The sequence below is a fragment of the Coffea arabica genome, chromosome 2c (assembly GCF_036785885.1).
Source record: "Coffea arabica cultivar ET-39 chromosome 2c, Coffea Arabica ET-39 HiFi, whole genome shotgun sequence".
Classification (NCBI taxonomy): domain Eukaryota; kingdom Viridiplantae; phylum Streptophyta; class Magnoliopsida; order Gentianales; family Rubiaceae; genus Coffea; species Coffea arabica.
In genome coordinates, this window is record NC_092312.1 from 11,309,933 (window position 1) to 11,335,395 (window position 25,463).

At 34.8% G+C, this 25,463-nt stretch overlaps 2 protein-coding genes across 7 annotated transcripts; both read left to right on the forward strand.

Annotated features, from left to right (window-relative positions):
- Positions 1–138: 138 nt before the first annotated feature.
- Positions 139–12,096, forward strand: LOC113725952 (helicase-like transcription factor CHR28). Of its 5 annotated transcripts, none has more exons than XM_027249411.2 (13): positions 139–786; positions 1,774–1,813; positions 2,016–2,480; positions 2,637–3,724; positions 4,911–4,982; positions 5,453–5,530; positions 5,655–6,540; positions 7,899–8,029; positions 8,115–8,336; positions 9,855–10,445; positions 10,527–10,736; positions 11,602–11,716; positions 11,812–12,096. In XM_027249411.2, exons 1-12 carry the CDS (start codon positions 649–651, stop codon positions 11,710–11,712), a joined length of 4,032 nt encoding a protein of 1,343 aa, XP_027105212.1. In that variant the 5' UTR covers positions 139–648; the 3' UTR covers positions 11,713–11,716; positions 11,812–12,096. The 5 variants fall into 5 exon arrangements, with proteins under 5 accessions (XP_027105212.1, XP_027105213.1, XP_071930435.1 ...); XM_027249412.2 differs by having other exon boundaries at positions 2,016–2,063; positions 2,142–2,480; positions 11,602–12,096; XM_072074334.1 differs by having other exon boundaries at positions 11,602–12,096.
- Positions 12,097–21,122: 9,026 nt separating this feature from the next.
- Positions 21,123–24,805, forward strand: LOC113725953 (metal-nicotianamine transporter YSL1-like). Of its 2 annotated transcripts, XM_027249414.2 has the most exons (8): positions 21,123–21,368; positions 21,463–21,837; positions 21,939–22,111; positions 22,611–22,705; positions 22,821–22,961; positions 23,058–23,247; positions 23,398–23,512; positions 23,711–24,805. In XM_027249414.2, the coding sequence occupies exons 1-8, from the start codon at positions 21,332–21,334 to the stop codon at positions 24,634–24,636; spliced, it is 2,052 nt and encodes a 683-aa protein (XP_027105215.1). In that variant the 5' UTR covers positions 21,123–21,331; the 3' UTR covers positions 24,637–24,805. The 2 variants fall into 2 exon arrangements, with proteins under 2 accessions (XP_027105215.1, XP_027105214.1); XM_027249413.2 differs by having other exon boundaries at positions 21,124–21,837.
- The last annotated feature ends 658 nt before the right edge of the window (positions 24,806–25,463 follow it).

The window sequence follows — 25,463 nt, forward strand, 5'->3', positions numbered from 1 at the left end:
CTCCTAATACTTCACTTCTCGTGTTGGTTTACGAGTATAATCCATCCATATCCGTATGCTTCACTCACAAGGATCCACCTCCTTTTTTTCACACACTTACACAAACTGCACCAAATCTGTTTCCCAAATCCTTATAGGCCAAAAGCTTCGACCCGGGCAACACGCGCACACAATAACCCCTAAAGTCTCCGATTCCAACTCCAATTTTCCCACGCTTTTCACTTAAATCGCTTCGACGGACGGATTGATTCGAAAGACTTTTACGAGTTCATCCTACGCCCCCCACAAACTTTCTCCGCCTCCTGACCCACGCCCCCACAGGAAAAAGAGAGAGAGAGAGAAATTTAAACGAAAAGGAAAAAAAAAACACGCAGTCCACACACACAAAAAAACGCACAACATACAAGCAAAAGCTAAAGACCGGTGGTGGCTTCACTGAAACCCCAGCGAAAGTTCTGGCAAGCAACTTTCCACCTGACTCTATTAGTATGTTTTTCACATGCGAAGAATTTTTTGGGTTCAAATTATAGGAGGAGGAAAGTTGACCGTGGAATGGAAACACGTCGTCGTTTTCGAGGAGGGGAAGACTAGGGTTTCTTTTCCATTAGGATCTTTAATTTTGAATGAGTGTAGTAATTGAATTGAGATATGTTGATGGCAGACGACAGATCGAACCTTTGGTCCTCAGAGGATTATTCGCTGGAAGCTGATGATCTTCGAGACGATCTTACAATTGATATTGGGACGATCTTGGATATATTGAATGAGAATCCCGATTCTTCTGAGGTGAATTTTGATCAACTCTATTGCTTCTTGTTTATTCAGTTGTATAAACACGTCAAGTTTATGTTGGAGCGGAGTTTTTCTGTGCCGAATTTGTACATTGTGGTAAAGTTTTAGAATCAGGAGATGGTTTCACCATTTTTTTGATGTGGAGTTAGTTTAAATTTTGCTAGAACGGTGCTAGCTACTAGTAGATTTTTAGGAACTTACTGGCCCGTAGAAGTTGAAAATCTTTTTGGGCCTTTATTTTGGGGAAGTTTTTGTTTTGATTATGTTTACTTCAATCTGAACGAGCTTAGTTTGGCGAATCCACTGTAAAGGGTTTTTATAATTTAGTGAATTGTTGTAAATGGTGGTATAATGTGCATTATGTGCTTCAATGAGTATTTTCTTTGGTAAAGCATGCATGTACATTGTGATCTGTGAACAGACTTGTCTGATATTTTTTATGGAAAATTAATAACAGCTATTGTTCTTTATGAGTCTGATGGTTGCACTCGTCATTATACCGATATGGGTCGTGGCTTTTATTGGATTGTGGCACCATGTCTAGTGAAAGGAGATTGATTGGGCAGGAAGTATAGGAAGATTTACCTGGAAAGGTGGGCAATAGCTGGCCAATTCTTTTTCTTTTTGAATACTTCCTTCATCAGTAGTACCCCACTTTTTTCTTTGGAAGGAGTGGAGGGAGGATTAGAGTGGAGAGATGGTAGCTTATATTTGGGTTGTGGAGGAAGTCACAATAGTGGGAGGAAGTGGCAACTATGGAAACTAATAACAATCAGGGGAAAAAGACCATCTTAGAAAGGGAATAGATGCTGCGGACATGATGAGTGTTCTGGACCAACAATGTTATATCTTGCTCCCTGACCTGTTGCTTTCTCTCTCTCTTGCAATTTAAAATTTGAAAGGCAGGCTATATTCATTAGTTATCTGCTTTTGATTCATCACAGGCATATTTGGTTTTAAAACATCTACTGTAATTTTCAGGGAAAGATAGAAGACTTGTCATTCAATGATGCGTCAGAAGGTTAGTCACCTTGATTTCGAATTGGGAACGTCGATTATGGTGGCAGTTCTGCTTCTTCATTTTTTCAATTTTCTAGTTATCAATTCTGCTCTCAGGATTCAATTGCTGCATGTGATAGCCCACTTATTATAATATTTGATGCGCCTAGTTTATTTGTCTCTTAAATGAAATTCTCAATTAGGGTTGTTTCTGAATCCATTAGGGTTACCAAATAATGAAGGAGCCCTCTTACCTAGGGATCACTTATCAGGTCCTACATCTTTCTCCCCTTCATCTGATATACGGAATGGGATTTCGGATGCCTCCTCTGATTATACTGAGAAATCAGGTGTTTCTGATGGTTCAAAGCGTGAGTCGAGATTGCAGCTTGGCTCTCCAGTACATAGTTCCTCTGGGAGTTTGACTGATTGGATACCATTTCAGGGCCATGGCCACGGCAATTTCTGCCTGGATAAGGATATTGTTTCACGTAATGCTTCGTCAAATAGTCTTCAAGATTGTAGAGAAACACATCAGGAGTTACGCAATTGTAGTGAGACATTCAGTTTTCCTGCTGGGTACTTCAGTAATCATGTTGCTGATAATAGAGAGGTTTCTAATGTTGATCAGCGGAATCATGAGCTTGAATTACAGCTTGCATGTTCGGAAGGAGTTGACTGTGATGATGGTATGTGACCTATCTGCTAATGGAATGGAATAGTATCCATAGCTCTATTTGCTTTGCTTAGTTTGTCATCTATCATCTGCTTCTGTTGATGACTAGGATGCATTACTTCCTTTTTGAATTTGATCATGATTAACTTAGTTTTTGTAATTCTTTCAGATTCTTATGAAACCCCATCAAACAAAAAGAATATGTTGGAGGTATCAGTGGCATCCAGTATGGATGAATTTTCTGGGAGCAGTATGTATAATGGTAGATTGGCAGGATATGGTGACCAATATTCAAACGCTCCGGTTTTTGTCAATCTGGTTGATCCGTCATTTTCTGCCTTTTCAAATGAGTTTAGTCCATGTGATTTTGGTTTCAATTTGTTACCGAACAATGATAATAAGATGATTGGCATGATGAAGGAAAAAGTTGAGCATTTGACTCAGGACACAAGCTCAAATTGTGTGATGTCCAATCAAGTGCAGAAGTTGGATGATGCAGACTGGGAGGTTCTTGCACCTGGGGATCTGGCTGGCAAGGGACTTAGTGCTGCAAGTGTGGGTGTAAACTATGCTTCTTTAGGCGATGGGGGTTCATTTTCTAGATTGAGTAATGAGTTCTTCATGAAGCAAGAGAATGATGCAAAACTGAACCGGCTAATTGCTTCTGAGGTCATTGCATTCCAGCATGGCATTGATATAACCAGTATGAAGTCTCCTGCTGACACTTTTGGGGTGTCTTTTGGTCAAGGGCGAAAGCCATCTGAGTCAGGTTATTGGATGTCTAACTCAAGTGAGAACCATGAATTTTCCGTAGAAGATGAAAGAAATTTAATCCATGAATCTAAAAGGCCCAGGCTGGGTCTTGATGAGTATGATGGGACTGCATCTGGAAATCCCAGTTCAGTTTTTCATGATCAATATCTGGATCTACTGAACTCAGAGCCATCAGGTGTGCCAGTATCCAGTACAATTAAGCATCAATTTCTTCATGCAAATGTAACGAAAGAGAGTTGGCCCAGTTTAAGTGGCCAAGAGGTTCGCAGTGATTCTTCGGTTCAAACATGCAGCACTGATGATGATGAAGATGTATGTATTTTGGAGGATATTAGTGGACCGGCACGGCCATATTTCTCTGCTTTTAATGGGAAGTCATTTTTTGTTCCAAAGAGTACTGTGATTTGTAATTCCTTTAATTCTGTTGGACTGGGACACAAGAAGGCAAATGGTGAGCGCTTTGTATTTCGAGCTGCGTTGGAGGTGAGTCCTGGTAGCATGAGCAGTTTCTTGGATTTGGTTGAACTTATTGATCTATTGGAAGTAAACTGATTCCTTTCTGACAAGAAAGCGGTGGTAAAATGTGGTTATTCTTGACATGTCCCCTTTCCTAGGATTTTAGCCACAAACGAAAGCACAAAAAACACGAGATAATTAGTCCCTCTTCAACTTTCGTTTTGATGCCTCTTCTTTCAACTTTCTTCTTCATTTGGTCTCTCTAGATCCATCATTTGGGTTTCCTTAACTGCAGTGTCTCTTTGCAATCGTGACAAGGTTTTGTTTCTAGAAATTTCCTTATGTTATAAATTTCTATCACAACAGAAACAACGTACTGCTTCCATGCGAATGTGGCTACCAGCATGGTCACAGAACTTACTCTGTAATTTGTCCTTGTATTCATCAGTTCAGCTTTAACAATTTTATCAGAAGTATTACAAGTTCGTATTAGATTAACCTTATGGAAACTTGAAAATTTGAAGTAAACACTACAAGTATTTTCAACACTCACTAATTTTATGGGACAAAAAGGGAGTAGAGGTATTCTTTAATTTAGGAGCTCTTAGTTCCTGGCTACTGTTAATATTAGAAGACGCTGTCAATTTTTGGCTTTTTACATCAATTTGAACTCAATTCTTCACCATTGTTATGTTGAACCAAACACGGACATGGTTAGGTTCAATCTTAGTCTGGTCCCAACAGAATCATTCAAGGATTCTGTAGGATTAAATTCATATAATTACAAAATTATGCCCAGTGTATTACTTTACTTTTGGGCCCAACAAATGAGGCCTTAGGATTTGGGCATGTTGTCCTAGCTCACATACATGTTGACTAGGATGTTAGAATGAGTTATCTGAATCATTAAGAAGCATTAGCATTAGTAGTTTTGTTTAATTTTAGCTAATTAGTTGGTAGATTAATCAATTGGCATTCACATACTGGAAGGACTGTTGGAGTTGGAAACTATACATGGAGCATGTGGAGCTAGGCATTTTCTCAAATTTGTTCCTTTACTTGTGAACATAGGCATTAAAGAAATGCAAGTGCACTTGTTTCCTGCTATCCATATTACTATCTTCATATGCTGCTGATAATTGTACATAGGGATCTTCCTGGACTGCTTTCAATATTGTGGAATAGTATCATGACTTTGTGGCTTTTATTGTAGGATCTTTGTCAGCCGAAATCAGAAGATGCTCCACCTGAGGGCCTTTTGGCAGTTCCCCTTTTAAAACATCAGGTTGGATGCTTCTTTCTTTTCATCTGTATGGGATTTTTTCCTTTAAAGATGCATGGACTAAGAGACCTTCTGATGTGGACTAGATAGGCCTCATGAACCAAATATCTTATTTTTTCCCCCTGCTTGTCAATTTCTTTTTGTTCCTAAAATCTGATTAGTGTTCAAACTCTGCTTTGGTGTGTCACTTAACAAGTGGCTTTTGTTGACTTTTGGTCAGTGTATTGCTTTTTTGGGATGGTTAAGAAGGAGAATGGTGATTTATGCTGTATCAATTTCTATTTTGTTGTTCGAAAAATTTAGCAGTTTAATACTCTTATGAGTTGAAGAAATGTCTGCCCAGACATAGTTGATTTCTTTTTCCTGCTTGTCAAATATCCACACGTTTTTCTGCCTAAAATCCGATTAGTTCTCTGTTCAAACTCTGGTTTGGCGTATAACATAACAAGTGGCTTTTGTTGATTTCTGTTCAGCGTATTGCTTTATCGTGGATGGTTAAGAAGGAGAATGATGCTGTACGCTGTTCTGGTGGTTTTCTTGCTGATGATCAGGTTGCCTTTTGGGGTTCAATATCTGGTTTCTGTTATTTTTCGCCCTTCTGCCTTCGGTGCTTGGGGTGATGTTGCCATGAGGCTGTTCCTCATTTTGACTTTGGCTGGATGAAAATTTTTGCAGGGACTTGGGAAAACAGTTTCAACAATTGCACTTATACTAAAAGAGAGGTCTCCATCTTCTACAAAATCTAATGGGAAAGAAAGTGAGGCAGAGACATTAAATTTGGATGATGATGATGATGATGATGATGATCCTGGGTCTGATGGTGGGAAACCAAACGAAGGTGTTGAGTCTTGTCAAGTGAGTGGAAGTTTTTGTGGGCAAAAGATGGCTGCTGTTCATGCAAAACGTAGACCAGCTGCTGGAACCCTCATAGTATGTCCAACAAGTGTCCTTCGTCAGTGGTCCGAGGAACTCCAAAACAAGGTCAGCAGTAAAGCTAACGTATCTGTTCTGGTCTATCATGGAAGTAATCGAACAAGAGATCCTTATGAACTGGCCAACTATGATGTTGTGCTAACAACCTATTCAATAGTAAGCATGGAGGTGCCAAAACAACCCCTGGTGGATGAAGAAGAGGATGAGACAAAGTCACTGACAGAGCTGTCATCTAGTAAAAAAAGGAAGTATCCTCCAAGTGCTAGTAAAAAATCATCTAAATCCAAGGACAATTTGAATGGTGAATCGCTGTGTAATCGTCCGCTTGCTGCTGTGGGCTGGTTTAGAGTTGTATTAGATGAGGCTCAGTGCATTAAGAATCATAGGACTCAAGTTGCTAGGGCTTGTTGGGGTCTGCGTGCTAAGCGTAGGTGGTGCTTGTCAGGAACACCTATGCAGAATGCAATTGATGATCTTTATAGTTACTTCAGATTTCTGAAGTATGACCCATATTGGATTTACAAAGAATTTTGCTCTGGAATAAAGGCCCCGATTAATGACAATCCATCAAATGGGTACAAAAAGTTGCAGGCTGTGCTCAGGACCATCATGCTACGTCGCACCAAAGGTTAGAATAAGCTTCTCTAAATGCTTAATATGACCTTATCCTTTTTGGATTCTGAATTATTAATACTGTTCGTTTTTCATCATTTCTTATGACCTTTACCTTTTCTAGTGGTTAGCGTTAGCAAATATATGACTGATGGAACAAGTTATGCACTATATGTATCCTCATGGCTCATGGAACTTTTTAGCTGTCGATTTACTACTGTGAGCTTTATTCATGTTTTCTTGCACCGACAAATTTCCTTAGAGCTTGGTATCAATCTTCTACATGATTGCATACAAAATGAAATAGTTTGAAATTGTGAAGGAACTTACATGGTAAGCAGTATTCCTCTTGTTATCTTTCTGTTACTGAGATATCTTGTAGGACAGAACATATGTGGGTAGAAATGACCTATGATTGCCTCGTCTAGGGCAACATGTATCAAGCATTAACTAGGATAAACAAATTATCGAAATCATTCAGTTTCCCTTTCTGGTAGGCACCCCTGTCCTTTTCAGTTCAAATGGCATACATTCTTTGATTGACACATGTTCTACATTTGTTTAGTTGAATAAATGGCCTTGATAGTTTCTGAGAAAATTTCAACCGTTATAATTCTACTTCAGCAATGTTTAGATATCTGGATCTGGGTGCATACATTGCTGTATCTTTTCTTGGTTTGTCCATCAACTAACTGAGCTCAAGTCATTGTCTTAAAGGACCTTGGGAAAGAAAAGATGGTTGCAGGTTGGGATGGGGGAACTCAAGATACATCCTACTATAATTTTAGTCATTTTTGTATTTTGTACCCATTTGTTCTGAAGCGGGAGGATAATGGGTTGCTGTTAATTAGATATGAGAGTCCGACTCGGGCTTCTTTGTTTGTGGAAACCTTTTTGCCTACCAGTTGTTGGTAACTTGTTTTAGTTCTTTTGTTCACTCTGGTGAGAAAGAAACTACAGGATTTTCAATGGGGCTCGTATTAACATAGAACAAGTCAATGGTGGTCTGGAAGACTCTCTAATTTTGGATTCAGGATATGTTCTAAGAGATTGCTTATTATTTGCTGATTTTTGTGGCCAAGCACTTAGAGATGTCATAGATAGGTTTTCTTTTGTAGTGGGCTTCCCCTGGTCCTCCGAACCCCCAGCCCCGGGTGCTTTTACTAATAAATTAACTCTCTTAAAAAAATTGTTGTAGTTCTATGTGTAGCTACTACACTCTGTTGTGTAGTTCTAATAAATTAACTCTCTTAAAAATTGTTATGGTTCTATGTGTAGCTACTACACTCTGTTGTGTAAATATCTAGAGTATCATTGCTATCAGTTTGTAGTTCTATATGACTCGTCTCATTTTTGCTGATGATGTTTGTCAAGGTACTATTCTTGATGGAGAACCAATCATCAACCTTCCACCCAAAACAATTAAACTGTGTAAAGTGGATTTCACGCAGCAGGAGCGAGATTTTTACTGCAGACTTGAGGCTGATTCACGTGCTCAGTTCGCAGTATGTGTCCATTTAATTTTGCAGTTGTGTGGATTGGTGGTTCTGCAATTCTTGAGTTTTAATTTTCAGATTTCTATTATACCAGGAGTATGCAGCTGCTGGGACTGTAAAGCAGAATTATGTTAACATATTGTTGATGCTTTTGCGACTTCGACAAGCCTGTGACCATCCTCTTCTTGTTAAGGGATTCGCTTCTGGTTCAAACTCAATATCCTCTCTTGATATGGCCAAGAAATTACCACATGAGAAGCAAATTCATCTTCTGAATTGTTTTGAAACTTCCTTAGCAATTTGTGGTCTATGCAGCGTATGTTGTTAATCCGTGATCCTTCTTTATGGTTTACATATATAATGCTCTTTCACCCTTTTTTTGGATTGGTAAATTTGGGTTTACTGATATTCCTTTTGGCACTTGTCTTTTTTTGTACTTATGTATATCCTATTTTACGTGGCCCATTCCTCACCATCTTCCATTGTCAAGAGAAAAGCAGCATTAGTATTGGCATTTCTACAGTGATTTTTTTTTGGTGTCTAACACAGATTTTGCTTAAATAAATATTTGAAACTGAAAACATTTTTGGCAATTGAGTTTGGAAATCATGAATCTTAGTGTGGGTCCATTCCAGCTCTTTGCTCTGAGCATGATGAAGCTTTTTGGCTAGCTCTTTTGAGATGTTTCATAATCTGTTTATGTCATATCAGCTGTGGCATATTGTTGATGGTCATGCATAGCAATTACATTTGGGGAGCATTTAGGTTCATCCATTTGAAAAACAAAGACCACGTGCACGAACTTTTATCAAACCTTCGGATCTTCTGCATCTACTTTTGGTTAAGAATTGTTTCTGTCTTCTTTGTTTTTTGTTTTTGTGTTTTTTCTTTCATATATTTTATTGCTATTATTATTTTATAGTTCTTCGAATTGGTTGTTGTACCCTATAGTTTTAAATGATGTCTCAAGCAGCAAATGAAGAGCGCATTATGGATTTTAAGAATCTGTATGTAAAATATGGTATGTATTAGTGGTTAAGTAAACATTATTGTACAGTCTCCAGTGAGGTTCTTAAATCTAGTTTTTCTATTTTTATTAAATTCTGCCTATTGAGATGCTTTTTAATTTTATCTTTATTCTGATCAAAGCAAAGGATTTAGTAGTCAATTGTTTGGATTAGTGTCTTGTATGAGTTGCTTACATTATTTTCTTCTAAATTGTAATCCATTATTATATGTTGTTCTTTTTCCCTCTCTGGTTGATTGATATGTTTCTGTTTGCTTGCAATCCCTGCTATGGAAATTGCTTCAATTTTTTCTTAGCATTACACAATATAGAAATCATTTTTCAGTAGTGCATAAAGTTTAAGTTTTTCTTTTTCTTTTCTTTTAAACAGTTAACGTTTTTAGTATGATAGTTGCTCTTTCCAAGATGGAGAACGTTTCCTATTAAAATGTTTAGGAACTTGATGTCCTAATTAAAACATTTTATAAGTTTCTATGATGCTGAGAATTAGGCTGAGGAAGACATGATATGGAGAAATCATTTGCTTCTTCCCAGAGAAAGAAAAGAAGACAAGTTACATTTTTTTTAAATCTTTGTTTATTTGTTGGTGACAGTTCTTGGAATTCTGTATAGTTAATGCTTTTTCTTTTAGTTTAAAATTTTTGCCTAAGCATTTAGGCTAGATAATTCTATACTCTCCTCTATAGTGTTTCAGTAATTTTTCTTGAAGTGTAATTATACATCTGCTGTTGATACTCAAGTTAATTATTTTTTCATAGTTTCTTGCTGTTTCAGATTTGTTATTTATCATAGTTCATTATCATGTAGGATCCCCCTGAAGATGCTGTTATAACTAGCTGTGGACACGTTTTCTGCAATCAGTGCATATGTGAGCATCTAAGTGGTGATGACACCCTTTGCCCAACTGCAAAGTGCAAAGCTCATCTTAACAGATCTTCTGTATTTTCTGTAGCAACACTAAGATGTTCTCTATCTGATCGGACTACTTTGGAAAGCAATTCTAATTGCTCTTTTGATTGCGCGTATGATTCTTCAAAAATTAAGGCTGCTATTGAGGTCCTGCAGTCAGTGACTAAAAGACAGAATTTTTCACAAGTTAGTTCCTCAAGTTCTGTTGAGGAAGGAATTTCTAGTGTAGAGAATACGTCAAGTGTTCATTCAGGAGGATTGCATGGGAAAACATGTAGTAAAGAAGAAATAAAGGGCATGGCTGAATCTTCTTGTGGTTCAGTTACAGTAGTGGGGGAAAAAGCAATTGTGTTCTCCCAGTGGACGAGAATGCTTGATTTACTTGAAGGTTGTCTGAAGGATTGTTCCATTCAGTATAGGAGACTTGATGGAACAATGTCCGTTGTTGCCAGAGATAAAGCTGTGAAAGATTTTAATACTCTTCCTGAGGTTTGTTGAAATGTTGGCATATTTCTGAACTGTGGTTTCATATTTTGATTATTCCTAGCTTTAAAACTCAAACTTCTGTAGGTCTCTGTAATGATTATGTCTTTGAAAGCTGCAAGTCTTGGACTGAACATGGTAGCAGCATGCCATGTTCTTCTTCTGGACCTTTGGTGGAATCCAACAACTGAGGATCAAGCGATTGACCGTGCTCATAGAATTGGGCAGACCCGTCCTGTTACAGTTTTCCGTTTGACTGTGAAAGATACAGTTGAAGACCGCATTTTGGCCCTTCAGGTATTGACTTATTTTTAAGTTGTAGGTGTTTCTTAGATTTCATCCCATATGTTAATCTTCAACATACAAGATAGTCATAATTGCTGGATTGAAACTTACTTGAGCGGTTAATTTTCTGTGAACCATTTCTCTTGTGTTGAACAGGATTTTCTTTTTTCTGGTTGGTTGCAAAATTTTTGTTAAGTCTGTACAAAATCAAACCTTTGCCCAGTGTTTTTGTCCATCATAAATACCATTTTGTATCTATTCTATGGGGTGAATTATAGTAACCTTCTCTGGCGTTTGTGATCATTACATGCAGCTCCTATGAGGTTCCTTCAGTACACTTTGAATTGCTTTAAGTTCCAAGTCATGTTGCATAAATCTCATATATACATTGATATCCACAAATTAAGTCCTAAAAATACTAGCATTAAATGTGACATTCTATGCTGGTGATCAAATTTAAGTGTCGGATTAGGAGATAGAACAATAATTTGAAGAAGTTGATGTGGGAGGGATTCAAAAAATCTTTGCAAAGGTGAGTTCGACTTGCTGTCTTTTTTTTTTTAATCATCTAGAAAAAGAAATATGAGACTGGTACTTCATGCTATAATATAATGATGGATCTGTGAATCTCTCGCTTGGTATGAACTAAAACGCCAGGTTTATGTTTGGGATATGCTCTGAAACTCTTTAACCTTCTAGTGTTGTTTCACGCCCTTGGAGCTTTATTAACAATGCTGCCTATTTTTTGTTGTGTTGGGGCACTTGTAAAGCCTTGCTGGATAAATCTCAAATGTCTAGTTGTCCAATAATTGATCTATATTTTTATTGGTATGACTTTTGGTATTCCTAATGAGTGGAGACCACCTGTATTTTCCAGCAAAAAAAGAGAGAGATGGTTGCCAATGCATTTGGAGAGGATGAGACTGGTGGCCAAGCGACTCGACTTACTCTGCAGGACTTGGAATACCTGTTTAGAGCGAAAGGCTGAGAAGGTAACTTTTAGAAGTGTGTGGCTTTGTATGCTCATTATTAGCAAAGTGCAAATGATGGGAGCTGTTGAAATAGATCTTAGGACTAACTGGAACAGGTGACCACATTTTATATGATGATGATGATTGATCATGTGGACCGTCATTGAAGGCTTGCGTGATCGAATTTTTGAACCATTGGTTTCTTATAGCTTTACCGTGTATAGGAGGAGTTGGGACACTGCATATTTCATCCGATGAGGATAGATCCCTGCTGGGTATCGATGATTCTTTCAAGTTGCATTGTAAATGATAGGTTCCTTTTTGCCCTTTTTGGCTGGATATAACCACAAATTGACGGTGTTATTTTGATTGGTTAATATAGTGAGCATCTTTTTGGTGAACTTTCCGTCTTGTCTCTCGCTTATTTTTTTTTAAAATTTATTATTTATAATTTATCAATGTTGCTGTGGTTCATTTTTAATTTTTAGTTTTCTTGGAAGTGAGTATAGTCGATACGTTGATCTTGACAACCAGACGGTTATTTTGGCTTTCTAAACTTTTTTGTTTTTTGCTTGGTGCTGTGGGAGTTAAAACCTGGCACTTAGTGTTCGTGTCAATTTGATTTCTGACTCTATCCAACTGAAATGGCTGACCTATATATTATACGGATCATTGAAATTTCTTTCTTTGTTTGGTGTCTTGACTGCAATCACAACTTGCAACAGGGTTCTCTAGGCTGGCTTCCTTTGAGACGGAATTGTAACTTTATATCCAACCATTGGTTGGTTGGTTGGTTGGTTGGTTCTAGGCTTTTTAGCTTCAAGATGCCCCTTTTTTTTGGGGTAACCGGTAGTTTTTGAAACCAAGACATCCTACTTTATTATGATAATTCAAATTCATTGTATCATATATATTAATTTAGAAGAAAATAATAATTGATGACAAGATAAAATGTTAAGCGTTAGATTAGACTGTAAGTTCCTAATGATTAGATTAATTACATTCTGATAATAGCAATGGTGGTAGTAGTTATGAAAAAAAAAAACTCTTAAACTTAATTAAATTCGGAGTATGAACTGAAGCAAAATATAATACTCCATGCGTTCCGTCTTCAAATTTTATTTCAATTTAAAATTCTTGATTAGTCACAATCTAATTCAATTTCCATGTTGTTCAAAATATAGCCAAAGAGATGTTAGTATTTATCCAACGTATGGGATGAAAAAAACCTTTAAACTAATCGTGCATGGCGTCAACATAAGTTGGTTTAATTGATCAATTTCTAAATCGTTCAAAATATTGCCAAAGAGATGTTAGTATTTATCGAACGTATGAGATGAGAAAAGCCTTTGAACAAATTGTGCTTGGCACCAACACAAGTTGGTTCAATTGATAAGGACGGGATAATTTTTTCATAAAAGATTGTGCGTTCGAAGCCTCCTATCGATGTAAAGGCTGTTCGAAGCCTCCTATCGATGTAAAGGCTGTATTGGTGGGTGATTTGTAATAACTCCAATAAGCGATCTATCATTTCGGGGGTACACGTTGACCTCCGATGGTAATTAGAGACGAATTCATTCAAACTTAAAAAAAAAAAAAAAAACTTGAACCTCGGTAAGTGACTTATGGTTTCGAGAGTACGCCTTGATTCGTGGTGGTAACCAGAGCCGAATCCATCCAAATTTTAAAAAACAAAAAAAAAAGAAAAAAAAACCTTGGTTGGCCAATATTAGTATTCGTCCAACCTTGTTTTTTTTTGTTTTTTGGAGTATTCATCCAACCTTGCTTGGTTAGCTTGGTCAATGTACGCATTTAGGCAAGTCAATAGGTAGGGTCTAAATTGGATTCCTTTTATCCAGATCCAGACCCTTTTGGATTTGAACGGCTCCGTTTGGATTAGCTGTTTTGGGGTTGTTTTTCAAAAACACCACTGTAGCATTTCGAATCTGAAAAACAAGTCCGTTTGGATTAGTTGTTTTTGGGGTTGTTTTTCAAAAACTATATGAAAAACTTTTACTGTAGATTTTTTTGAATTATTTTTAGAGGTATTTTTGAAACATATTTTTGAGTATTTTTAGAATATTATAATTTTTATATTTTTATATAAATATACATTTATTCATTTATAATACATTTATATTTACAAATGTATAAATGTATATTATTACAAATGTATAAATGTATATTATTATAAATGTATAAATTATAAATGAATATTATATAAATGTATAAATTATAAATTATAATTTTTATATAAATATACATTTATGCATTTATAATACATTTATAGATATTTATAAAAAAATATATTTATATATTCATATAAAAATATATAAATGTATTATATTATATATAATACATAATATAAATATATTTATAAATGTATAAGTGTATATTATTATAAATGTATAAATTATAAATGAATATTATAAATATATTATAAATTATAAGTGTATATTATTATAAATGTATAAATTATAAATGAATATTATAAATGTATCAATTAATATATTATAAATATATATTAATATTATGTAGAAATATGTTTATATAAATAATATAAATGTATATATGTATTAATATTATGTATAAATGTAAAATTAATATTATGTATATTAATATAAATGTATAAATGTATTATATTACATATAATACATAATATAAATGTATATTTAAATGTATAAGTGTATATTATTAAAAATGTATAAATTATAAATAAATATTATATAAATGTATAAATTAATATATTATAAATATGTATTAATATTATGTTGAAATGTATTAATATAATTAATATAAATGTATAAATGTATTAATATTATGTATAAATGTACATTTATATAAATGTATAATATATTATATATTATATTATGTACAATTTATATAACATATAATATTTATGCAAATATATTATAAATATATAAAATATATTATAAATAAAATAAATATTTATAATATGTATGTATAAATATATAATATTAGAAATGTATAATATATATAATATAATTTATATATAATATACATAATTGAAATATACACATTAATATATATTATAAAACAAAATTGCATAAATATATTTATAAATTTAAATATAAATAAATGTATTTATATAAATATATAATATTATACATAATTGAAATAAATATATTTATATTAATATAATATATATATATATATAATATACATATTAAAATATATAATTAAAATATATTAAAATATAATTGAAATATACATATTAAAATACATAATTAAAATATACAAATTGAAATATACTTATTAAAATATACAAATTAAATATGCATAATTGAAATATATTTGGAGTTGTTTTTGATATATTGTTTGGATATAGTTTGTTTTTGAAGTTGTTTTTGAAATACACATTTACTGTAGCATTTGGAATGTGAAAAACAGTTTTTCAAAAACAGGCACAAAAACACTCAATCCAAACGGACCCGTAAATCCATACCCAGAGCCTTATGGATTTGGGTATCCAATAGGCATCCATGGGTATTTTCTAAACATATTAAAGTAAAAATATATTAAAAATATATAGAGTTCATAAATAATATAAATACCATCTAATTTTTTTTTCAACTAATAAAATTAACATTCAACAAGTTGAATGCAATATTGTGAACTCAAAGAAAGAATTATTATTGACTATTTCTATATATTTTCAAAGATTCAACTTCATCCACATCCAACATTTCATTCGTTCACTTTTAGCTTTTCTTGAAAAAATTTGTACAAATTATAATGACAATTAGGATTAGTTTTTAAAAAGAAAAACAACCATAACATATATAAATATATAGCTTTATTAAAAAAATATAATTTTGTACCTCTTTTTCTTATTTAAATCTTAATATTGGTAGATGTCTCGCAATCCAGTACTAAAATAGTGAATGAGATAAAAGTCATTTGACTAAAAACCAATGGCAAATAAATAATAGAATAAGAAAATTTATAAACACTTAACTCATTTTTTTATTCAATCCAATCATCAGTAATTACTAATGTTTCAATTATATCTGGAACCAATTTAGCACAAGTCTCATCAATTATCCAACCACCAACACTAAATGCAAATTCTGATGCCATGAAATGTTACTGTATTTGATCCAATAGTCATAAAATATTAGGTTATTTTATAAATTTACTAATATATATATTATTTAATTAAATATATATGAGTTTGAGTAGGAATTGGTATGGATTTGAATTTGAATATGGATTCTAGAAAAATAAACCCTATTCAAACCCAGGACTCTCTCATAGGATCTAAGTTTGGGTAGGGTCTGAATTTGAGAAATTAAATCCAAACCCTGTCCAAATATATTAGATCTGAGTTGGATATGGATAAGATTCGACCTATTCACATGCCTATCCGTATTCATCCAACCTCGCTTGGCCAACTAATGTTGAAAGCAGGCTGAGTCTGAGAGGTCATTCTCGAGAGAAAACATTTCCACTAATAATCACCAACCAATGTTGAAAGCATGCTGAGTCTGAGAGGTCATTCTCAAGAGAAAATGTTACCACTAATAATCACGGACATTTGCTTAGGCAATAAGCAGAATAAAAGGAGTATCGTTTGATTTAATTTCCTTGTTTCTGAATCCTAAGGTATGCCAATAATACATTGGCTATTCTTCCTCCTTAAGACGCATCGAAATCTGGCCAATTCTAAAGTAATGAAAAGCTTAACAATAAATTTCTAATGGTACTTTGCTTAAATTAAAGAAAAACTACAAGAAATCTGTGAACATAGAGGGTTAGTAGCTGGCTTCTCCTGTTGTGCAAATAAAAAAAATGCTAATATCGTAAGTAAACAATTTCAACTAGATATAGAAAAAATATCACGTTAAATTTTGCAAGCTACTGGGATAAAAGTTTTCAATTCCGTGGCTTATCACCCCACATGGACAAGTCGTTAATTTTCTTTTGTTCTGCAAAAATACATAAGAGTTTGCAAAAATCGTAATTGAAGCTTTAATGTGTAGTCTATTGGAATCCATGGAAATAGGTGTAGTAGCGGAGAGGTACAAGGGAATAGACAATCTGAATAAAGAAATTTAGGCCTTGTTTAATAACTCAATTTAGCACTTAAATTTAATGGATTCAAATCTTAACATATTCACACCGTTTGATAACGAAAAATTGAACATTTGAATTAATTAAATGGCACTGGATTTTCAAGAAAAAACTTGCTCTCAAAATTAAGTGATAAGTTATTCACTTATCACTTAATGTAATATGCACTCAAATGTATTAGATTTAATGGTTAATAATTTAATAATTTAATGGATTTAGACTTTAGATTTCAGATTTCAGACTTCAATTTTATCACATGCACCCTTAATCGGTATAGAAAAATTTTCCTTTAAGAATACTTGCAAATTTCTGAGATTCGTACTTTCTAAATTTTAATTATGTTTGGATAGCAAATTTTTCCAAAAAAATTTTTTCACTTGCATCATAAACACATTTTTTAATTCACCTTTTTATATTTTCAACCACCTTTTTATCTCACATATATCACATCACAAAAAATGCTACAGTAATTATTCCAAATAATTATTTGGAATAACACTCTACCCAAACATGTGTCACTTTTTTCCGTGTTTGTCCACGTAAGAAGTGATATAATCGTGATGAGAAGATCGACGTTATAAAAAAGAGAGAGAAACATATTCACTGAATGCGTTGTTTAAGAAATCGGATTAATTATTTTCTCAAAAAAAATTCTCAAATCCTGCTACCTTTTTTACAAAAAAGAACTCTCAAATAGTGAAGGTTTTAGAAGAACATATTCACTGAATACGCCGTTTAAGAAATATACATCTATATAAATTAAAAAACATATTTAGTAAATGCATCTTCTGAATAGACACTGTATTCGCTAAATTCGTTTTCATCATTTGAGAAAATGTTCGAAAAACATCAACCTTTAAAAATAAATGTCACGGTTTGGAAATTGGTTGGATGTTGCGATTCAAAATCTAAGGTTAGTTAATAGACTTTGTGTGACATGTTTGGTAACTTTGATGCCATTCCTGTCCTTTTTTCAATCAACAAATAACTGAATAAGCTGCGCTCTTTGCCCCCTAAGGGGCCCTTTTCTTTAGTGAGATGATTTTCTCATGAGAGGCAAGGGGATGAATTATCTAGTGGACCGCTATGCACGTCCGGAAAGCAAATAATTGAGAAATGATTGTTAAGACCTTTTCAATTGTAGTCAATATCTTATAAACAAATAATCGCAAAACTTTCAGTAGCAAAAAGGGAGCAGACTGGGGCTTAAAGAAAAGAACTTGTTATTTGGCCTAACTTTAGTAGATGTAAAAGTAATTAATTGGACAGGAATAAAAGGATCGACCTTCCAAACAATGGTTTTTTTTTTTTTTTTCTGCAAAGAAACGATGTGTTATCTTCTGAATGAGAAATGTTTACTTAAAATTTTTTGTTTTTAAAGAGGTAGACAAAATATGGACCCCCGAGAAGGACTAGAAAGATGAATTTGAATTAGTCGAAAGGATGTTGGCAAATTAAGATAGGACATCCTTTCGGCTAGAAAATTTTGGATTTGGAGCAACTAGAAAATTTTGGCTTCCCCGCAGAGTTGATTTTGGACGAGACATTTGCTGCTTAAGAGCAGTAATATGTTTAATTTTGTGTAAGTTGTGCTTGTCATATTTTTATGTCAATATCAAGAATATCAAAGTCCGAATTAGTGAATTCATCTGTCTAACAATCATAATGGACTATACCAGCTTGGTTGGGTTGAGGTCAGCATTAATTTCTTTGTATCAATTCTAAGGATTCTTGAAAGTTGAAAGGTCACGTTACTGTCCTACTTCAATGTTGGTGACTGACGGGCAAAACCGAGTTACGGAGGTGGACTTTGACTTCATCTTTCCTGAGGCCATGAAAGTGTTCTAGAGACCTTGCAAAGAAGTCCAAGTTAGCATTATTGAGCCAGCCTGTTTTGACTCTTCCTCTTGAGTGAGTGTGACACAGTATTCTTGTTTTCAGTTCATCAGCACTTAAATGAAATGGTGGTGTTTTTACTTTTTAGGTGACTTAAATCTGGGAGAGCTAGCTGTATTCCAATCCTTCTGCTAAAATTAGGGTTCTCTTTTTCTTGAATGCCTATATGTTTCTTCGTTTATAGGGCTGCAGTTTGCCATAATTAGGAAACTATCTACCTAACTTGAGTAGTAGAGTGGTGGTTGGGGAGATCTGTTAGAGTCATTTTCGCCATGCAATTTATGATTTGCTATCGTACTTCTTGTATTACTGCCGTACTTCTTGTATGCAATTTTGTTACTGTTAAAATTATGATTTGAATTTTGTTTCTGACAGTTAAGAATAGAATAGGAAGAGAATGAAGAGGGGTCGGAGGGTGAAAAAATACATATATATTAAAAAAAATCTATACTTATATTTACCTCGCTTGAGCTTTAGTAAATTTTGTTTTCTGGTGATTTGTCTGATTTATTGCTATGATTACGACCTATGATTTCATTTCTGTCCTCGGTTTCTTTTTGTTTTCCTATTAGTTGCTTTTTGTTCCAAGCCAAGTGAAATTAGCTCAAAGGAAGTGGAAAATATACGCATGGCATGGTCTCAACTCTCAAACTTGATCTTTTTCCACTGGCTGCCTACTAAATTGAGACCCCATGGCAAAGGTTGTTGAGATCAGTCATACTTCCACATTCGTACTTGCTAATAATAAGTATGTCTTTAAACTCGAGGAGCCAGATCAGGCAAACTTGTCACCCCGTTTAATGCAAAGTCTACAAATTAGTCAATTACTAATTCTCATATTTATACGAATACGATTGGATTGGATTGGATTGGATTGTAACCAGTGATATATTGTCACACCACTCACCACTTGACAAGTAGGGTAGACCCACCATTTGGTTTCATTCAAAGCCATCGAAATAGACTAATAATGCATCTATCCAAGTGTTTGGACACCCAAGTTTTTGTACAAAGTAGATTGTACTTACTTGAATTGTATATACAATTTTAATAACTTTTGTATTCCATTAGTCTCGTTTTGATGCTCTTACTTTTCTTTTTTAACCGTCTCAATTTATAGTCCACCTTCCAATTCAATAATATAATAAACTTTTAACTTCTCTAAGATATCTTTATTTAATATACATTGTTATCAATAAATATAACCTATCCTATTTAATACAGTTTTTTACCAATAATTATTTTGATATATGTATTGAATGGTGCAATATACCATCATTATTGTTGTTATAATTAAAAAGGTATAGTGATTAGTGGTATTCTTAATATTAATGTAAACATATTTTAGGAAAAATATTAGTCTAGATTTACTTTTTCAACAAAGTTAACTATTTTTTTAAAACTGTGTGAGAAAAAAAAATCAAAACTATCAAAAAAAATAAAAACTATAAAAAATGAAATAGAGAGTATCTCACATATATCACAATACAAAACGCTGTTTTTTCTGTCTAGGCGCATGTGACTCCACTTCCATTGTTATTTTTGAACATTTTTAGTACTTGTAGAGGAAATTTAGAACCTCGTTTTGTGCAAATGGAATTTAGGACTACCTGCCCAACACAGAATTACTTTGGCGCCGCAGGCTATCGCCGAATCCTAAAGACTCCAATGTCATTGTTGCTTCATCCGAATATATATACATATATAAAATGGTACTCATATATATGCACACAACCAGAAAGTAAGCAATATATGATATGAAGGCTGTACCCGTTGTTAAAGAAAATGAAACAAAGTTGATAATGAGAATTAGTTAATGAAGTCAAGGACAAATTTATGCAACACTGCTTGAAGCTCAAAGGACAAAATATGAGAGGATCCATAACTTTACACTGAATTTACAATCACCCAAATCCAATACCTCTTGAAATTCTTTCACTGGACGTTCCTTCAAAAACCAGAAGATCTTCGACTAATCCAAGGTTTTCTTTTCTAGTACACAGAATCACAGATAAACAAGCAACTCTGGTGCATTAAGATATTAAGTGAACAAACCTTCTCATCTGCCTCTGTTATTTATTGATGATCAAGTTGTTCATCAACCCAACGAAAGGAGTCTCTTCAACTCTTGTGACCAATCAGATTACATTTGATGTAATTTGTGTTTGGGGTTTCACAAGTTTCATTTCAAACACGTTTGACTTATAAGTATAAATGCTCTAAAATTGCATGTAAATAAATTATAGATATGGCGTAAATAAGTTGCAATACGATGTAAAAAAAAATAACAGAGAGATTTAGAATGGTAATTTCGCCTTGAAATGGAACTTGTAAACGCTAGAACCATGTATTTTTCATTCCACATCAATCAGAGTACAACTTTTTTCATTGTTAAACTTTCCACAGGTCGGGCGTGGTAAAAGAAAGTTACATCGTACTGAGAATCGTTCCTACTCCTGTCCCTCTCCCGCGAACCGCCTACTAGAGGCCCAACTTTATCTTCTTTACTCCACCATTATCACAAGTCACAACTACCTCAACCTCAAGTGACATGGAGAAACGAGAGTCAATGACAAGGTCGACGGCATGAAAAGCCAAGCATGTACAGTAGAGGATGCATATCATGACCATTGAACTATCAACAAAATGACAACCCCAATCATTCTTATAAAGAGTCCCATGGGTCAGAATTTACATGTATTTTGGCAGGATTTACTCCTTAGACATTACACAGAGGTTTTTCTGGAAACTAAAGATGATGAACAATACTCTTGTAGAAGCTATGGATGTTGAAAAAAAGACAATTCATCACCAGAAGGAAGAAATGATTGAGAGAGAGGACTTGGAAGAGCTGCAGAAAGCGGCTGAGGTTCACAGGAGGCTTCAACCATGGAAGAAGCAGATCACTGTCCGAGGTGTCATTGTCAGTGTATTCATAGGGAGCATCTACAGCATCATAATTATGAAGCTAGCCCTCACGGCAGGGATCAATCCACACCTCAATGTCTCTGCTGCTCTTCTTGCATTCATCATTGTTCGTACATGGACAAAGCTGGTTCGAAAGGTTGGACTAGTTTCAGTTCCGTTCACCCCGCAGGAGAACACTATGATACAAACTTGTGCAGTTGCGTGTTACAGCATTGCATTGGGAGGTTAGAGCACTCTTACTAGTAAAGGACTGAATTTAGTTTATCTACTCTCTTAGTACTGTCTCTAATTATCTATCCCTTTTGATTTGTTTTCGGATTTTCAGGCGGATTTGGTTCTTATATGTTAGCTCTAAGTAAGAAGACGTATGAACAGACAGGAGTAACCACTGAGGGAAATCCTCCAGGCAGCTACAAGGAACCTGGGGTTGGTTGGATGACCGGCTACCTATTTGCAGTTTGTTTCATTGGTCTTTTCGTGTTGATTCCACTCCGAAAGGTATACGTACGTGAATATGGCATTTGTCTTTATTATTGGTTTTGTTCCTCTTCCTAAATCTTTTGAACATCAGATATGATGCAATTAGTAAAATTTGACCTTTTTTTTAGCTCAATTTTCCTCTATTAGGGAAAAATATACAAAGTCGAATTCTCATCATGCTGATTTGTGTCCTACTCTTTAAATAGCAGCACTGGAATGGATTGCAACTTTTGAAGATTCCCAACTTTCTATGAAACATCGATATACTAGTATACTTGTATTTGTATATTCGATATAGATGCATGACCAAATGATGAAAGACTACTCATCGTGTACATCCAATTCCACTCTTACATATTTGCTATTGTTCTACTGTTGGACCACAATATGTACTTCCTTCAACAAGTTCTAGCAAAGATACAAACAACATTTTCTTTATCATTTACCTACGAGTTTCAACTTTCAAGTACTACTCTTTTACAATTTAAAAGTCTTAGGAGTTCCTATTGGTCTGCAGATCTTGATAATAGACTACAAATTGACCTTTCCAAGTGGCACGGCAACTGCTATTCTGATCAATGGATTTCATTCCATGGATGACAAAATGGCTAAGTACACCTTCTTTCTTTAATATATATAACAGCTATCACGTACAGAAATATGTGCCTTTTTTAAAAAAAAATAAACTAATGTTGGTAATGATGACATATAATTTTTGACGCTGCAGAAAGCAAGTACGAGGTTTCACGAAGATGTTCTCTTTGAGTTTCTTATGGGGATTTTTTCAGTGGTTTTATTCTGGACAAGGACTAGGAGAATGCGGATTCTCAAAGTTTCCTACATTTGGATTGCAAGCTCAGAGGCAAACGTACGTCTATATCATGCAGCACTTATAGTTAGTAACTTTCTGAGTATCATTGAAGTTGTTTGACTTGCTGATACTTTGATCTTTTTTTTGGGTTAGATTCTACTTTGATTTTAGCTTTACTTATGTGGGAACTGGAATGATCTGTCCCCACGTTGTGAACCTGTCTATGCTTCTTGGCTCAGTGCTCTCATGGGGCATAATGTGGCCACTCATCAAAAAGCAAAAGGGACATTGGTTCCCAGAAGAAATACCAGAAGTCAGTATGAGAAGTCTTAATGGTTATAAGGTCTCTCTCTCCCTCTTTCTTCCACACATATCCACACACTGACATATTATATGTGCATCTAATGTGCATCTGGCCTTAGTATGTCTATTTTCATGGGGATTCGACATCATGTTGGATTAATAATTCAATTCAAATATGATCTCCTGGCAGGTCTTCATCCCCATTGCTCTCCTTTTAGGTGATGGGCTATACAATTTCATCAAGATAACTTGTATCACGGTTTCTAGCATGTATGCCATGTTCAAAGGGAGAAAAATCAGCTCAGGTAAAGTTACGAACAAACGTGTAAGGCTATACCTGGAAGCATTTTGTTCCTAAACTTTATTCAAGCCACGCCTATTTTTGGTTAAAGTGATTAAAAAGATTTTCAAGCATCTCATCGAACATTATACACCTGGAATGTAAATTTGAACGATCTTGTGCAATAAAAAGACTCTAAAAACTTTACATTTCCTTTTGGCAGAGGAAAGTAACAATAACGATGCCATTGATAATCGGGCACAAGATGAGGTCTTCATCAGAGAAAACATTCCAATGTGGATAGCAGCATGTGGGTATATATCCCTGGGAGTCGTTTCAGCAATCACCATTCCCTTAATCTTTCCTGCGCTCAAGTGGTACTATGTTGTCGTAGCATATATATGTGCTCCAGCTTTAGCTTTCTGCAATGCTTATGGAGCTGGTTTGACGGACTTGAACATGGGCTACAACTATGGTAAAGTAGGGCTTTTTCTCATTGCTGCATTGGTTGGAAAAGAACACGGTGTTGTGGCAGGATTAGCTGGGGCAGGTCTCATGAAGTCAGTGATTTCTGTTTCTTGTGTTCTGATGCAAGATTTTAAAACAGGACATCTAACCTCTACGTCCCCTAGAGCAATGTTTCTGAGCCAGGCCATTGGTACAGCTACAGGTTGTGTGGTTGCACCGCTCATCTTCTTCCTGTTCTACAAGGCATTCGACGTTGGAAACCCCAACAGCGAGTTTAAGGCCCCCTATGGTATCATTTACAGAAACATGGCCATTCTTGGAGTTGAAGGTTTTTCAGCATTACCACGATATTGCCTGGATCTCTGTTATGGCTTCTTTGCCTTGGCGGTTGGCATCAATATAGTGAAAGATCTTTCTCCGGCGAGGATCGGAAAATGGATGCCAGTGCCAATGGCTGTGGCACTGCCCTTCTTAGTTGGGGCATACGTCGCAATTGACATGTGCATTGGAAGTTTGGTTGTGTTCGTGTGGCACAAACTTAACTCCAAGAAAGCAGAGCTGATGGTTCCAGCAGTTGCTTCTGGACTGATATGTGGTGAAGGCCTCTGGGTACTGCCGGCATCAATTCTTGCTTTGGCCAAAGTCAAACCACCAATTTGCATGAAATTCTTGGCTTCTTAGAATTAGAGGAAAATAATTTGCATTGTTGTTTATATGTCCAACAGAAAAAGGATCTAGATCTGATGGCCCCAATCCAAATCCTGGACATAACACCCTGGTAATTTACTTGTAGTTTACCATAAGATACAAGGCATCAATATAAAATATAACCATATATTCCTTCCCATAATCTTAATTTTTCTAAATATATAGAAGTCACAATTCACGTCAACCATAACATGGCTACAACAAAAGAAGCTTTCACTCCTACTCTATTAGTAGCCCCCAAACTCGATCATTATCATCCTCATGAGTAGTAAATTAATACCATAATTATGTTTATTTCAAAATCCCAAAAAAATAAAAAAAAGAGATTCGGATATTATGTTCTCGATCTCCACTAATAAAAGTTTCAATCTCAAAACTTGGCGTACTTTGGAATCCAAATAACTGCAGATGCTGATTTCACATCTCTTCTTCAATCTTTGAAGTCCTTGTTACTTTAAGGCCATAGTCTTTTCACGTAGCTTGGTTTCTCACTTCCCTTGGATAACAAACACCACAATTTGTGGCATAACTAACAAACACTACAGGCTACGTTGTAGGTTGCGTTTAGCAAATATTGAGGATTGAGTTCCTAACCATTGACAAGCTTAAGCCATGACAATACAAAGCCAATATAATATTGGTTTCTCTCTTCCTCATCCCAGGCTCCTAACTAATTTTCAAATCCCTCTGTTAAAGCCTCAAAGGAGGGGTATGAACAATTACGACTCCAAACAAGTGTTCGATTAGATGGCTCAGAAGAGATTTAGTTGTACATTTATAATCTGCATCTGCATGCTTTT